General features: G+C 33.5%; 1 protein-coding gene across 11 annotated transcripts in view; it reads right to left on the minus strand.

The window, feature by feature from the left end:
* DENND1B (DENN domain containing 1B) overlaps nucleotides 1-17,212 on the minus strand; it is a 263,126-nt gene that overhangs the window by 145,962 nt on the left and 99,952 nt on the right. For all 11 annotated transcript variants that reach the window (XM_082701929.1, XM_082701927.1, XM_082701928.1 and 8 more), the window contains 2 exons: nucleotides 16,498-16,617; nucleotides 2,239-2,308 (listed from right to left, as the gene is read on the minus strand). In XM_082701929.1, the coding sequence (XP_082558055.1) occupies nucleotides 2,239-2,308; nucleotides 16,498-16,617 (190 nt within the window). The remainder of the gene's footprint in view (nucleotides 1-2,238; nucleotides 2,309-16,497; nucleotides 16,618-17,212) is intronic.

A 17,212-nucleotide genomic window follows, 5' to 3' on the forward strand; every position in this document is an offset into this window, starting at 1 on the left:
ACTCAAAATCGGTTAAAGACTTGAAGGTAAAAGCAGAAACTATAAAACTCCTAAAAGAAAATATATGCAGGTCTTGGAGACAATTTTGGGTCTGACTTAAGAGTCCATGGCTACAAAAGCAAAAAAAAAGAAAGAAAAGAAAAAGAGAAAGGTAGAAAAAAGAAAGGAAATGAGACTACATCAAACTAAAAAGCAAAGTGAAAGAAACCATCTACAAAGTTAAAAGGTAATGTATTGAATAAAAGATATTTACAAATCATGTATCCAATAAGGGTTTAATATACAACATACATTTAATATACAAAACACATAAAGAACTCATACAACTCAATAAAAAAAAATAAACATTGATTTAAAAAATGGGGTGAAGGTCTGAATAGACATCTTTCCAAAGAACACAAACAGACTGCCAATAGGCACATGAAAAGATGCTCAACATCACTACTCATTAGGGAAATGCAAATCAAAAGCACAATGAGTTATCACCTCACACCTGTCATAATGGTTATTGCAAAAAGAACAAGAAATAACGGGTATAGGCAAGGATGTGGAAAAAGGATGTGTATCCTTGCACACTATTGCTAGAAATGTAAACTGGTGCAGCCACTGTAGAAAACAGTTTGGGGGAGAAGGGGGTGGGATTATGGATATTGGGGAGGGTATGTGCTTTGGTGAGTGCTGTGAAGTGTGTAAACCTGGTGATTCACAGACCTGTACCCCTGGGGATAAAAATATATGTTTATAAAAAAAAAAATTAAAAAAAAAAAAAAGAAAACAGTTTGGAAGTTCTTAAAAAATTAAAACTAGAACTGCCATGTGATCCAGCAACTCCATCTCTGGGTATATGTGTGAAGAACATAAGAACACTAATTTGAAAAGATACATGCACTATGTCCATTGTGCCATAATTTACAACAGCCAAGATATGGAAATGAGCCAAGTGTCCATCAGTGGATGAATGGATATAGAGGTATTGTACACACACAAACACATACACACAGTGGAAAACTACTCAGCCATAAAAAGAACAAAATCTCTCCATTTGTGACATCATAAATGGACCCTGAGGTCACTTATGCTAAGTAAAATAAGTCAGAGCAAGACAAACACCATATGATTTAACTTACATATGGAATTTAAAAAACAAAACAAAGACAAAACAAAATAAAACTCATAGATACAGAGAACAGATTAGGTTGATGGTTGCTGGAGGGGAAGAGGTTGGGGGATGGGTGGAATGGTGAAGTGATCAAGAAGCACATACTTCCGCTTACAACATAAATAAGTCAAGAGCATGTAATGTACAGCATGGTGACTATAGTCAATATTGTATTGCAAATTTGAAAGATTAAGAAAGTAAATCTTAAAAGTTCCCATCACACACATGCAAACACACACACACACACACACACACATCTGTAACTTTGTATAGTTAGTAATGACAGATGCTAACTAGAGTTACTATAATAATATTTCACAATGTACACAAATGTCAAATCATTATGCTGTGTACCCGAAATTAATATACTGTATGTAAATAATAATTCAACAAAACAAAAACAAAAGAGAAAATAGCAGGTGTTGGGGAAATTAGAACCTTGTACATTGCTGCTGGGAAAGTAAAATGGTGACACCATGTGAAAAATATTATGGCAGTCCTTCAAAAAAATTAAACATAGAATTACCATATTACTCAGCAATTCAAATATAATACAGCAACTCAAACAGATACTTGTATACCCATGTTTCTAACAGCACTGTCCACAACAGCCAAAAGGTAGAAGCATCCCAGCTGTTCATCTATAGATGAACAAATCAACAAAATGTGGTGTGTACATATAATGAAGTTTTATTCAGCCTTAAAAAAGAAAGGAATTCTGGCACTTGCGACAGCATGGATGAACCTCCAAAACCTGCTAAGGGAGATAAGCTAGTCACAGAAGAACAAGTATTATATGATTCTACTTACATGAGGTACACATTCAAATTCATGCAGGCAGAAAATAAAATGACTGTTGCCAGAGACTCAGGGGAGGAGAAAGGAAAGTCGTTCTATGGGGCACAGAGTTTCAATTTGGGAAGATAGAAAAGTTCTAGAGATGCTGCTGATGATGGTGGCACAGAACAAGGCGAATGTGTTTAATGACACAGAACTGTACACTTGAAGATACTTAAAATGGTAAACTTTATGTTGTATTTTACAACATGAGAAAAAATTGGGGAAAAAACATAGCTTACCAGTTCCTTAGCCAAGTAATCTGCCAGAGTATTGAGAAGCTTGTAATATACTTCAAACCATGGCAGGTAACTGTAAAAAAACAGGAAACAAAAACAAAAACAAACAAAAAAACCAAAAACCTTTAAAAATGTATATGGATATATTATTTAGAATCAAGAAAAGAGATGAAAACATTAATTTTTTATTATTTCAAACAGCTTAATCCTAGATGGCAGAAAAGAACTATACCAATGCTCTCCTTACTATTATAGTAAAATTTTAAATATTATCTATTACTAGTTTTCATAAAATAATAATGATCCAAAGTTCTATTATTAAAGTTATGCATTACACACTTCTATTTTTTCTGCAGTAAAATTATTTAATCCTATATCATAGTATGCATGGTACGAGTGTACTAAAAGCACTCATAGAATAAAAGTTAACCACTGTAATAAAATATAATACAAAACAAAAACTAATCTTAAGAAGCTTTCAAAATACACAATCATTTCTTATTAATGATTACTGAAGAGAATATATAATACAATAGAAATATGTGCCTAATTAATCAATTATTTGAAACTGATGGTCAAGTAGGGTGATAAATTTCAAAGTAAACATCAATATACACAACAGAAAGCCCATTTTAAAAATTGTAAAATTATATACAACTCAAAATACATTTTGATTCACTTTACTAGATGCAAATATAACTAATTCTTATGAAAGCAAAATACTGTCTAAAATTCAAATAAACCCCCAAATCTGTACTCCTTATTAACGAATTAAGATATTAGTATATTTAAAATCTATCCAAAGGTTTAATTGTTTATTAAAAATGTATTCTTGCCCTATGACCCAGCAATTGCACTATTGGGTATTTACCCTAAAGATACAAATGTAGTGATCCTAAGGGGCACATGCACGCGAATGTTTATAGCAGCAATGTCCACAATAGCCAAACTATGGAAAGAACCTAGATGTCCATCAACAGATGAATGGATCACGAAGATGTGGTATATATACACAATGGAATACTATGCAGCCATCAAAAGAAATGAAATCTTGCCATTTGCAACAACATGGATGGAACTAGAGCGTATCATGCTTAGCGAAATAAGTCAAGCAGAGAAAGACAACTATCATATGATCTCCCTGATATGAGGAAATGGTGATGCAACAGGGAGGCTTAAGTGGGTAGGAGAAGAATAAATGAAACAAGATGGGATTGGGAGGGAGACAAACCATAAGTGACTCTTAATCTCACAAAACAAACTGAGGGTTGGTGGGGGGAGGGGGTTTGGGAGAAGGGGGTGGGATTATGGACATTGGGGAGGGTATGTGCTTTGGTGAGTGCTGTGGTGATTCACAGACCTGTACCCCTGGGGATAAAAATATATGTTTATAAAAAAATAAAAAATTTAAAAAAAATGTATTCTTTTTGGGTGTCTGGGTGGCTCAATGGGTTAAGCCTCCACCTTCAGCTCAGGTCATGATCTCAGGGTCCTGGGATCAAGTCCCGCATCGGGCTCTCTACTCAGCAGGGAACCTGCTTCCCCCCTTCTCTCTCTCTGCCTGCCTCTCTGCCCCCTTGTGATCCCTCTCTGTCAAATAAATAAACAAAATCTTTTTTAAAAAAAAGTATTCTTTTTTTTCAAAGAATTATTATAACAGATTACTTTCTAAGAGAAAACCATGTGATGCTTTTACTACATAACTGTATTCTGACAACAGTACATGTATATAACAGAATTAAAATTTAAAAATCAATGTATAGAGCTGAGAAAAACAACATTCTATCTGCATTTTTCACATAATGTCTGATTTATTAATAGCTATGAAAGATGCTTTTTGATTCAAGAGTAATCTAAAGTCACAACAGAAGTACATTTGGGGGGCAAGTGGGTGGCTCAGTGGGTTAAACCTCTGTCTTCAGCTCAGGTCATGATCTCAGGGTCCTGGGATCAAGCCCTGCATCAGGATCTCTGCTCAGCAGGGAGCCTGCTTCCCCCTCTGCCTGCCTCTCTGCCTGCTTGTGATCTCTCTCTCTGTCAAATAAATAAATAAAATCTTTTTAAAAAAGAAAAAATTAAAATTGATAAATTAGGAACTAAATCAAGAATATCTCCTAGAAACTAGAATAAAGGGATAAACCAATGGATAACAGAAGAATAAATGTCAAAATATCAGGGCATCGATCTCAAGAATTATGTAGCTGAATAACAGTAATAGTTCCAAAAAAGAAAGAAAAGTGGGAAAAAAGGAATGAAAATTTCTTCTTTAAAGCTGCAGGAAAAATTCCTAGAACTTCAGCTATGAGTGTCCACATTGAGAGTGCCACTGGGTAAACTGTAAAATAAATGAATATCACAGTGAAATTCCATAATAGGAGACAGAAAAGCACCTAAGAATTTCCAAAGAGACAAAACAGGTAACATACAAAGGAATTAAGTTAAAAATGCCACTGAACCGCTCACCAGCAATCCCAGACAGTGAGAAGATTACACCTTCAAAATGCAGAGATTAAATCCCTTTGCAACCTATAATTCTCTGCCCTGAGAAACAACCAATCAGGTATGGGGCTAGGTTAGCGACATCTTCTGTCATGCTAGCACTCAAAAATCTACCACTTTTGTACTGTTTTGGGGAAGCTACTAAAGGATGGCTTTGACAAAATGAGAGAGTGAAAAAAAAGGAGGAACACTAAGATATAGGAGACAAATCTAATCTTATGAAAGAACAATTAAATCTAAGAATAAACTGTACAAAGGCCTAAAGAGCAACCAGTCTACACCCTCTGGGAAACCTAAAAATCAGATCAGTATTGGTATTCTCAACCATCATATTTAAATGACGCAACAACTCTTTAACTCTAGCATTCAGACAGCTATTCTGCTATACCTCTCACCAAAAAAAGAAAAAGATTATGAACACTATTTTTAAATTTTCAACTCAATACTACGCAAATTACCACATCTTATTTTCTATGCTCATTATAACTCAATGAAATGATCTTCATGGAGAATGTCCTTCTACTAAGACACAATACAGTTCCTTGGACAGAGTGCCACTTTTTCATTTGCAAGCATTTCATATTCATATTTCAACTTTTAATGACCTGAAGAAATTGTTACTTCAGGAAAACTTCAGTATGTCATGTAGTTCAGATCTCTGTGTTCACATAAAATGAGATCTAATCTATTCATCTAATCTATTCAAGGAGCATGATGGTCTGTTTCTGTCTTGCTCTCAAGAATTTCCAGATAACGCAAAATTTATTGATTTTAGATGGCTGCATGTCTGCTAATCCTTACATTGTCATTTCCATCTTACTCAAATAATGTGAAGCCTTTTTAACCATAAACCTTCTTTCTTGGACCACTATAAAGAAATTATAATAAATTATCTCATAAGTCATTACAAAGTGAGGATCTTCTTCTACACAAAATACCTGAACACTTTTTTGCCTTGCATGCTTTTCTTTTTTTAAGTTTTTATTTTAATTCCAGTTAGTTAACATACAGTGTTATATTAGCTTTGGGTGCATAATAAAGTCAAGAGTTCTATACATCCCCTGGTGCTCCTCACAAGGACACTCCATAATCCCCATTGCAATTTAATCCAATCCCCAACAATCCTTCCCTCTGATAACATCAGATTGCTCTCTGTAATTAAGAGTCTGTGTTTTTTGCTTTGTCTTTCCTTCTCTCCCTCTTTCTCTCTCTCTCATTTTTTAACCCTTTACCATTTGTTTTTTTTCTTATTTCCACATATGAGTGAAATCATATGACATTTGTCTCTGGCTTATCTCACTTAGCATTATACTCTCTACCTCCATCCATGTTGTTGCAAATGACAAGTGTTCACTCTTTTTATGGCTGAATTATATATATGTGTGTGTATATATACAGAGAGATATTATATGTATATGTATATATGTACAGACATATACACACAAACACATACCCCACATCTTTATCCATTCATCTATCAATGGATCAACACTTACGCTGCTTCCAAATCCTGGCTATTGTAAATAATACTGCTATAAACCTAGAGGTGTGTATATCCCTTTGAATTAGTGTTCTTGTATTCTTTATATAAATACCCAGTAGTGCAACTGCTGGATCATAGACTAGTTCTATTTTTAACTTTTTGAGGACTCTCTATACTGTTTTACACAGTGCTATACATCAGTTTGCATTCCTACTAATAGTACAAATACTCTTCAGTGTTCTGGTTTTCTCATCTTTACATTATTACTTTTTATTAGCTATCTTCCCCTCTCAATTTTCTTTCAAATTGTGAAGATTAACTGAAACAATTTTTCATAAAAGCTAACTCATAAAATTACAACTTATCTGTAAGATTATTTAACTGTTTTTGAAAATAAAACAAATTGAATTAAATAATTAATATTTAGGTTACTTCTCAAAATTTAACAGTGTGAGGTATTTTGCTACCTATATAATTACTGCTCTTTTTTATAATCTCCAAGAATACCAACTCTGGCCGATTTCATCCTGGCACCAGGCTATGTTTGCTCTTGATACACGATATGCTAGATTTTGTTCTCACATTCATTCTCTTAGTCATCAAATTCAACACTCAACTCTACTATGTTTATAGCACTGCTAGACACTGTAATATTTTATAACTACTTCTAATATGATTTCATCTATAAATGAGACTAACTTTTTTTTTTTAAACTATGGCAACAAAGTTTACACTTGGCATATTTCTCATGGTCATCTCTAAGGCTCCAAGATGCTCTGTTATTTCTATTGGGGCAATATGACTCACTAGTCCGTCTGTACTCTAGGGACTACAGAGCAGAATCCAAGAATGCTATATGTATGAAAACATGCTAGGTAGTTTGTATGTGTTATCTCATTTAATTATTAAAATAATGCCACAATGTATAATTGACAAAACTAAAGTAAAACAACTTATCCAGGGTCACAAAGCTACCAAATGGCAAGTCTGGGATTAGAACTCTCTGATCAATCTGACTGAGCAATATTTGCTCAGGGGTCCACTATAGATAGCCCATCACCCAATGCAGGCATGTAGTTCCTTAACATTCAGTCTTTAAATAAACATGTCCAATGACCACAAATTTTCAGGCAGCTAAATAAACTATGACACAAATATGTTCTGGTTTAACCTTAAATCAGTCTACTTATAATTTCTATCCACCGAAGCAAATTCTATCTTCCAAATTTTCATCTAACTAATGTTCAGAGCATTATCATTTTGTCTTTTAAATTATATTTTGTTCATATGGGCAACTCTTCCAGCAGATGAAGATGTGTTTAATTCTTTCATCTAATATATTGGTAATTCCTTCCAACTGTAGGTTTTAATACTGTTTCTATGTTCATCACTGTGGATAAAAATTTTTAAAAGGACATGGCCTACAATACGTTATAAGATCCCTCCCAAAATAACATGCCTATTTACCAACAATCTAAGTATGATATGTTCACCACTAACAGGACTCATAACTTCATTATCTATTGTCTAGCCAGTATTTTTCACTCTATATAATTTGTTCATGAGAGAAAATGGAAAGACTCAAATTTCTACAGCATTGCCTCATACACCAGTGTCATAAAGAGCTGAGTTTAGTTCATACAACATGCACTTTGTGAACACAGACTGATTCTTGGTGATAACAGCTCCTTCTTAAGACTATGTATCATCCACATTTTTTTAATAAAAATATCACATATCAACATGGAGCGATTCTGTAACGTAGTCATGTTCCTAGAAATGGCAGGGAAGCTGGGACATTTTCTGCTGCTAATCAACAACAGCATCTAGAGTACAGGGTGTAAACTGGCTACTGGCAGACTGGCAGACTAACAATCTCTAACCCATGAACATATTTTTTTTTTTGTCAACACCCCCGGGTTTAACTGAATAAGTTGCCAATTTCTAAATCTGAGATAATTCACTTAAAAATCTGGATCTCCTGCTCCTCTTAAAAGTCCAAAGAACTGGCAATACTGGTCACACGTGTTTCACTCTGTAACAAGTACCCAGAGCTGAGTAATGGCTTCTGTCTTTAGATATGGCATGTCCTACTTGGATCACCACACTAATCCCGACTTCTAATTGTCAGACATTTAACCTATATATCTTATTTGAATCCCCCCTGTAAGTAACTGAATTCCAATCCTTGATATGGTGCAACTACACAACAGGAAGTCCGGCTCATTCTTTTATATGACAAAGAAAATGGTTTGGAGTACACAAAGTCGTCAATAACTCAAATATTTTAACAAGATTCCATTGTAAACTTTAATGACAAAATGTGTAGCAAAATAACATATATATTATAAATGTTATAGATTTATAAAACATAAATTATATAAGCTTACCTCTCTGGGTAAGAAATGTTATTCTCGTGTTTTTATTTTTGTGGCTTTTTAGATAATTTTCAAACAATATTTGTTCAAAGCTATTTCTAGCTAACATATAAGCCCTTAAACTGATTAATTATCAATAAGTTAAAATGTTTTTTCACTAAATTTTATAGACCAAAAGACAGTCAAAATTTGTTTTCTTGCAACCAACCACAAAAATTCTAGAAAGGTAAAAAAATGTACTCAACATACCATAACGACTTAATTTATTTTACTTGAATCTTATAAAACTGAAAGTGTCATTTCTTTAACAAAGAATAACTGTGACGCGTATAGGCTTGCAAACATAAATAAATGTAAAACATTAAGACCAACTGTTTTTTAAAAAGGCAAGAGATTCTTCAAAGTTTAGTTGTAAGACTATTTCCTTAATTTTTTGTAAAGACATAGGGCAAAACACAGAGTTCATATAAAGTCATGAATCCATTTTGTGGCAGTAAGACTTCCCCCACACTTGTGCTTCCACTATAGAGCTGATAAAACTTTTACATTCAAAAGTCAAAGGTTAAATAAAGGAAAGGAAATGTTTTTTGTCAAATAGTCAGGTAACCACTAACAGTCTAAGTGATCAGCAGGAACCTTAACTTATAGTAATCAAATAAAACTAAGGAAACTGCCTTTCCGTAGAAAAACGTCTAATGTCTAGAGGCTGTTTTTCTGTCTGGAAAATTGACACAAAATGTGTAAAATTGAAACATTCTGCTTCTAAGGGATTTGCCCAAAGGAAGAGTGTGAAAGCTTCAAGTTTGGAATGAGTTAAAGGGGGGGAGGAGCGGGAGGAGACTACAAAGGCCCTAAACATCAATCTGTCTTCCTTATTAGGGTATTTCATTTTGAACCCTTGGCAACAATTTTATAGTTCTAAAATTATGTTAATCATATTAGGGTTAAAAAGCTATTTCTTGCATTTTTGTTAGCCTGTGAAAGCAATTCTAAATACAAACAATGGCAAGATTTAAATTAGTAATATCACAGAATATTTTTTGAAACCTTGTTAAGCTATACCCTTGTTAAGGATAAACATGTCATGGAAACAGCTAAAGCATACAACCATATCTGAAAATTCAAAATTAAACATCAACTTTTTCTACCTGATTTTACCTTGTATTAAAAATTTTAACCATCCTTAAATGTATCTCATTTTCATTATGACTATCTTTAAGGACATGCAATATTTTAAACTATTCAATATTAACAAAACTCAAGAGAATTTATATTTTTCATTTGAAACTTAGATCATTAAAATACAAACACTAGAAGGTAATATAAATGAAAAGATTTTTTTGTTAAGATATATTCGATGACATTAAAAAAATTAAAGTCTTTAGCAGCATATTATAAAGACAACTGGAGAAATATCAATTTCTATCTAAGAATATTAAATCATTTAATGAGAATGATTAAACTGATATTATCTCACAATAAAAAAAGTTAAGAATATTCTAAGTCTCAACATAAATGCACTAATTTTGCAAAAGAGACAGCTTCATGGGCAAAGTATTAAGATTTTTCATATTCAAAAGTCATAATATATTCCACCTGAAGACATAAGTAACTAATTTTAAAAACTAAAATTAAAAAGGAAATCATCTTTGTGCTAAATCTCCACTTTCAAGGAAAGAGAAAAATGAAATGACCAACTGTCCGATTGAGCATGTAGAGAAACTCTCAGCACTTACATGGGATACTAGGAAAACCATAGCAGTTTTTCCAATTTATAAACTGCTTTATATGCATTCATTCATTAGAAATTGTGACTAAAGACTTCAGTTAATTAGTCTGCTATCCAATAGAAAGATTTGTAAATGTATCTAAACAATTCTTACAGAAAAGACAAGAGTGAAACACCAAAAAGTAAATAACGATTATATGTTACAAATACGAGTCTTTTCTTTTCTTTTTAAAGATTTTATTTACAGACAGAGATCACAAGTAGGCAGAGAGGCAGGTAGAGAGAGAGGGGGAACCAGGCTCCCTGCTGAGCAGAGCCCAATGTGGGGCTCGATGTGGGGCTCGATCCCAGGACCCTGGGATCATGACCTGGGCTGAAGGTAGAGGCTTTAACCAACTGAGCCACCCAGGCGCCCCCTTCATTTTCTTTTTTAAACTTCTCTAAATCCTCTAGATTTTCCTGAATAAAACATATTACCCTTGTTATCAGAAAAACATGGTTAAAGACATATATTCGTGTCTTGCTTATGCAAGTATTTTGTTAATTTTCTGAAATTTTACCCCTAATAAAGGCTAAACTCAAGACACCTTAGAATTAACACTGAATTCTAAGACCAGGATACTCACACAAAACTGAATGCAAATATTACTCCAAAGCTTTGGGCAGCCATCAGTTAATACTCAGACTACCAATATAGGTGATTCTCTCATATAACCCCCGCAAGCAGCACAGCCCTTAATTAAAACACACACACACACACCCCTCTAGCCTTCAAATGAAGTGATTCCCCTAACCAACTCTATGAATTAGTTCAGTAGGTAATTCTTCTACCTTCCTTCCCTACTCACCTCAGAAGATTACTAGTTAAATTCTACATCTTGGTTTTATATTGAAAGTAAACAAATTTTCTTCTACTACATCTTAAGGATGCAATGAAATTAAATGAGCATTGTTGAAGAGAAACTAATAATAAGAAATGAATTGTAGGGACGCCTGGGTGGCTCAGTTGGTTAAGCAGCTGCCTTCGGCTCAGGTCATGATCCCAGCGTCCTGGGATCGAGCCCCACATCGAGCCTGCTTCTCCCTCTGACTCTGCCTTCCACTCTGTCTGCCTGTGCTCGCTCTCGCTTGCTCTCTCTCTGACAAATAAATAAATAAAATCTTTAAAAAAAAAAAGAAATGAATTGTAGATGTAGTAGCATTTCTCCTACAAACTCACAAAGCATTTCCACTATGTTAAACATTTTGTGTTGAAATTACAGAAAAACACTAATCTCAGGCTCCAAGATGGTAACAGGAAAGTCATTTCACAAGCAATACTTTTCTCTCTTCCCAATACTTTTCTCTTCTTTCACACACTATGTATGACTCCAAATTTCAAGGGCACGGGATGAAATGACCCTTCCGATTCTTAATTCTGCTATACCACAGTGATCAAATGACTGCCTCTGAAGTGCCTATAATAAAATACACTAGTAAAATAATCTCTTACGCTGCAAACAAACTACATACTTTATCTGACGAAAGGTGATCTGGTTAAATGGAGTTTTAATATGCTACTTATCTAACATCTGAGACTTTTAGAACCGGGAAAAAATTGATTAAAATGACTCATTCGTTGCAAAAAAATGGATAAATGCTAAAGTATACAAAGTAAAAAAGAAACTGGAGATCTATCCTTCTAGTCTTTTTTATAAGTATATACACTCATATATTAACCATAAATCTTTCTTATTGTTAGCTACTTCTTAAAATAGATACATTTACATACATATATGATTTCTTTACAATATAAGAACATACCATAAATAATACCTTGACACATCTCATCATTTCACAATATACCATAAACATTTCTCTGAGTTAGAGTCTGCTGAGTATATAATTTTCCCCCACAGATAAATAATATTCCATTCTGTTTGTCATCCTTTTATTAATTTATTTTTTCAACCAACACCTATTAAGAATTCATTATGTGCTAGGCACTATTGTAGGCACTGGGAAAATAATCCATCAGTAAAAAAAAAAAAAAAAGAGAGAACATTCTGGCAGGGGGAGGGGGAGCTGCCAGGGGAGACTGGGGAATGTACCATAATATACATAATCAATTCCTATTGAAGGACATTTATATCCCATTATTCTGCTATTATAACCATACCATAATAAATAACTTTGTTCACACTTTACTACTCACTACCAGGAATATTCCTGATATTTAAAATTCTAGAACTATAAATAATTGAGTTAAGGAGTATAAGATTTTATAAATCTGATAGATACTATTAAATTTCTCTTCTAAAGGTTATGTCATTTTATAATCCCCCACTAGCATATGACATGTCTGTTTCCCCACAGGCTTATTTTTTAAAATTTCATTTCTTATCTTAATGTATTTATTTTTTTCACCATTAGTAAGGCTGAGCATCATTCACAGGTATATATGCTATTTAAATTTCCTCTGTGAATGTATTACTCAGATGTTTTTTCTTATTCTTCCACTGGGTTCTGTCACATTAACTTGTAGCTACTTATTATGTATTATAGCTATTAACTCGCTGTTACCATGGTTGTAAATAAATTCCTACCAGTTAATTATTGGTATTTTTAATTTCCTTACTATATTGGTCATCAAACAAAATCTTTCATCATAATACAGGCAAAGGTGCCAATCTTTTTGGCCTCAAGAGTCAACGGTAGGCATACAAAGGCACTTATAACTACAGTAATTTTTATTTTTACTTATTTATTTTTTAGTGGGGGAGAGAGAGAGAATCCCAAGCAGGCTCCATGTTTAGTGTGGAGCCTGACTCCAGGCTCAATCTCACAACCCTGAGATCATGCAGAGCTGAAATCAAGAGTCAGATGCTCAACTGACTGAACCACCCAGGCACCCCTACAGTAATTTTTAAAAACCAACAATATTTTCTTCTAGTACATTTGAAGTTTTATGCTTTATTTCAACAATTATAAAATTAAATCTAAAGTGGGGGAGACCTGGTCCAGTTCACAAACAAATCAGGACCCAAAACACCATTATTCACCTTAATGATAGCACTTAAGACATTTGTTAAAATTATTTTCACAGAAACACATTCATTACAGCTTAAAAATAGGTATTTTCCTATCTATAACAGCTTTCTTAATAAGTTGCTGAATTCCATTACATTTTAATTCTCTTTCACTATTAAAACTAAACAGTTCTTGGGGCGCCTGGGTGGCTCAGTGGGTTAAGGCCTCTGCCTTCGGCTCGGGTCATGATTCCAGGGTCCTGGGATCGAGCCCTGCATTGGGCTCTCTGCTCGGCGGGGAGCCTGCTTCCCCCTCTCTCTCTGCCTGCTTCTCTGCCTACTTGCGATCTCCATCTGTCAAATAAGTAAAATCTTAAAAAAAAAAAAAAAAAAAAAAAACTAAACAGTTCTCTAATTTTACTGGCTATTCCCTAAATTGGCTATCCTCAATGCAGTACACTACTTTTCAGGACAAAGATTATGTTATTCCATTAAAATCATGAGATGGCAATCCTTTAAAAATTTCCTAATAAAAAATAAGCTGGAGAATAGAATTTTCCCAATTTAAGACTCTGCTTTTTTTCATAAAGCTTTGTTACCTGTTTCTTTTCTACCAGAAAGCACTGTCACATGACAAAAGCAAATATAAAAGGAACTTTTTTTAAAAAAAAGATAAAATAACCAATAATGCATACTGAGAAAGGTTTTTCTTATTGGCATATATGACTTTACTTTTTTTATTACATTTATGTAACATAACTTTATTTTCTGGAGATAAAACCATTCCTAATTCAAAGAGTACTATGAGACTCCGGTGTTTTTCCACATACACAAGTTTGATAACAATAACTTGATTACTGTAACTGTTTTAGAATCTGTTTCCTACAAATTAATGACCACTGCTTTGAAGAAATGAACACTATACCAGTCTTTCAAGAATTTAACAAATAGCTACAGTTCATTTTTTATGTAAATATTTTTAAGTAATACAGGCTTTCCTAAATTTAAACAGAAATCTCTAAGAATATTTATTCTCTAAGCACATTTATAGGGATTATTCTGAATATTTAGTGACTATTTGCTGATTTTTTAAAAGATTTTATTTGTTTATTTATTTGAGAGACACAGCACACCTAGCAGGGGCAGAGGGGGAGGGACAGGGAGAGAGGATATCAAGCAGATTCCGCGCTGAGTGCAGAACCCAACATGGGGCTCCATCTCACAACCTGTGAGATCAAAACCCGAGCTGAAATCAAGAGTTGGACACTTAACTGACTAAGCCACCCAGGCGCCCCACTATTTGCTAATTATTAACAGGTTCAGTGTACTAAAAATATTTTTAAAGTTCAAAAGAAAGACAAAAGTTCATCCTCTTTAATTATAACTACCAGGAACTCATTTTGGAGGCAATAAAGTAAAATTGTAAAGTGCAGGTTCAAATATTACAGAAAACTGATGTCTATAAATTCTTTTCAACTGGGTGAGCAAAAACAACAATAAGAGAAAAAGAAAGACAAAGAATTTGCATGTATGTCTGTGTGCGCTCGGAGGCAGACGAAGGAGAGAGAGAAGCAGGTTAACAATTTTGAATCTAGGTGATGTATACACAAGAGTTTACTGTAGTAAACTTGAAACTCTTCTGTAAACTTGACTTTTTCAATGAAAAGATTTAAAAATTCATAGAGAAAAATCAGAAAGCACCTACAGCTTTGGTCTTTCTATTAGGACAAACCTGTCTTGGGCAGAGCAGATAAGGTTCTACTCCCCTTTAAGACATAGCTTTTGAACCTTCAGCGTTCAACACGACAAAAGGAGCTCTCCTTACCCATTTTCTACATGCCACTCCCACTCTCACTGCACAATCAACTCACCTCAAATTATAAGAATCAACCTATAGTTTGAAGTATAATACTCTTCCAGATCGAACATAAGTTTTAAATACAATTATTATCCAAATGAAAGAGTTGTTGCCTAAAAAAAGAATGGAGGAACTTCTACATTCTATTACTTATAAAGCAGTTAAGCATTTACTTTTAAATAAAGATTGAAGAAAATTCTCCAACTCCAACAAATGTTCTGGTAAATTTAAAACCTAAACCTCAAAGAATGATATGAATGTAGCTAAACAGCAAATGAACATCAATTTTATACCGAAGTTTTCTTTATAACATTTTAATTATTAAATTAAATGTTATTTCTTTTCCTACAAACATTTCTACAGAAGCTAGCTTGACCAATATCCATATTATAACCATGCTATAGGACAATATTTTTATGGAGTATATCTAGATTTCTGATTCATCAAGACATAACAAAGGGAAGCTAATTTTTAGAATCCTTCCTTGTAAACAGTCAGCATCTCAAATCCTAGGTCTACAAAAAGGAGACACACTCTTAACTACCTACTGAGTCAAGGCAAATGATGTAAGCAATGATGTAGTTAAGGCACACTCTTAACTACCTACTGAGTCAAGGCAAATGATTGAAGTGGGTCAGGTAGGACTTGTGGCAAAACAGTAAACTCATGACACAACTAAACACCCACTGCTTAGTTGCAGCATATTGCTCCTACTGGAAAGTGAAAGACCAGAGCCAGGAAACACTCCCATTTACCAAAAGAAATTAGAAACTTGAATTTTACACAAAATTTCACAAAAATTGATAAGGTTAGAAACATCTTTGGAAAATTTTTAAAACACCATATGGGCAAATAAAACATCTCTATAAAACATTTTTGTCCAGAACACCAGGTTAAAACCTTTGCCTTAAAGCAGTACTTCACTTTCAAAAAAATCCAGGTTCTAAATCAGTGATAGAAAAGAACATGCATTAGTTGATTTTTTTGTAACTTGTTTAGTAGGTAAAATATATATTATTTAAACTCACATCATAATATCTAATTTTTCAAAAATAAACCCACAAAAACTAATCTTAAAAAAGCCAATTCTTTCAAGAAAAATTGTACTATTACTGGTATATCTTTAAATTTAACTGATGTTCCATATAGAAAATAAAGTTATTTTTTAATTTACTTGGGTCTAGAGAAAACAAACAAGAAAAAATATTATATGCATATTTTTAAGCATATAAGCATAACAAAGTACAAAAGAAAGGCACAATTAATGTATTAATCTTTTCAATTTTTTTTTTACTACAAATACTCACCTAAGGATGCACAAGCAAATTTTGCCTCCTGATGTGAGTCTGCAGAATCCAAATCTCTGTTTACTTTCAATGTCTGTCAGTACAAAGGTAAAATGCTGTCCAACTTGATTTTGAGATACTCTAAAATACAGCAATATTATATCAAACTTTAATGTGTTTTTTTGTGTGAGAATTTTCTTAAAGGAAAACAAAGCAAGAATATATATCACATATATCACTGGTCTCACCTTCTCAATCAGTTGGTTCTCAAACCTAGAACTATGTTATAAAACTCAAATGACTGTGAAATGTTTAAACTAAATCACAAGTCAAATGTCACATTAAGTTGTAGCCCCTTACAGGCTGAGGAATCATAAGGTATTTATTTCACTGTTAAGTTTGCACATGCCTAAAGTACTTCTAAAATATTTCATAAATCTGAAAATACCATCACTGAGACTGTGGTGGTGAGAAGCAAGACATGATGACTGATTCTGCTCAGCTCCAGCCTCTCTTGTCGTACTATTTTAAGACTGCTTAGACAGCAGATCAGGCTGCTTTAGTACCAATGGCAGCCAGGACCACCTCTGTTTAATTGTTTCTTCTGTTGACATTCTCACCCAGTAAAGTACCATAAAAATTACAATTGGTATTTTTGAGCATTCTTGTCTAGAGCTACCTATATACTGAGAACAATTTCCAAGCACAAAGAAAAAACACAGTTTCCACAGAAAAG

The sequence above is a fragment of the Mustela nivalis genome, assembly GCF_964662115.1.
Source record: "Mustela nivalis genome assembly, chromosome: 16".
NCBI lineage: Eukaryota > Metazoa > Chordata > Mammalia > Carnivora > Mustelidae > Mustela > Mustela nivalis.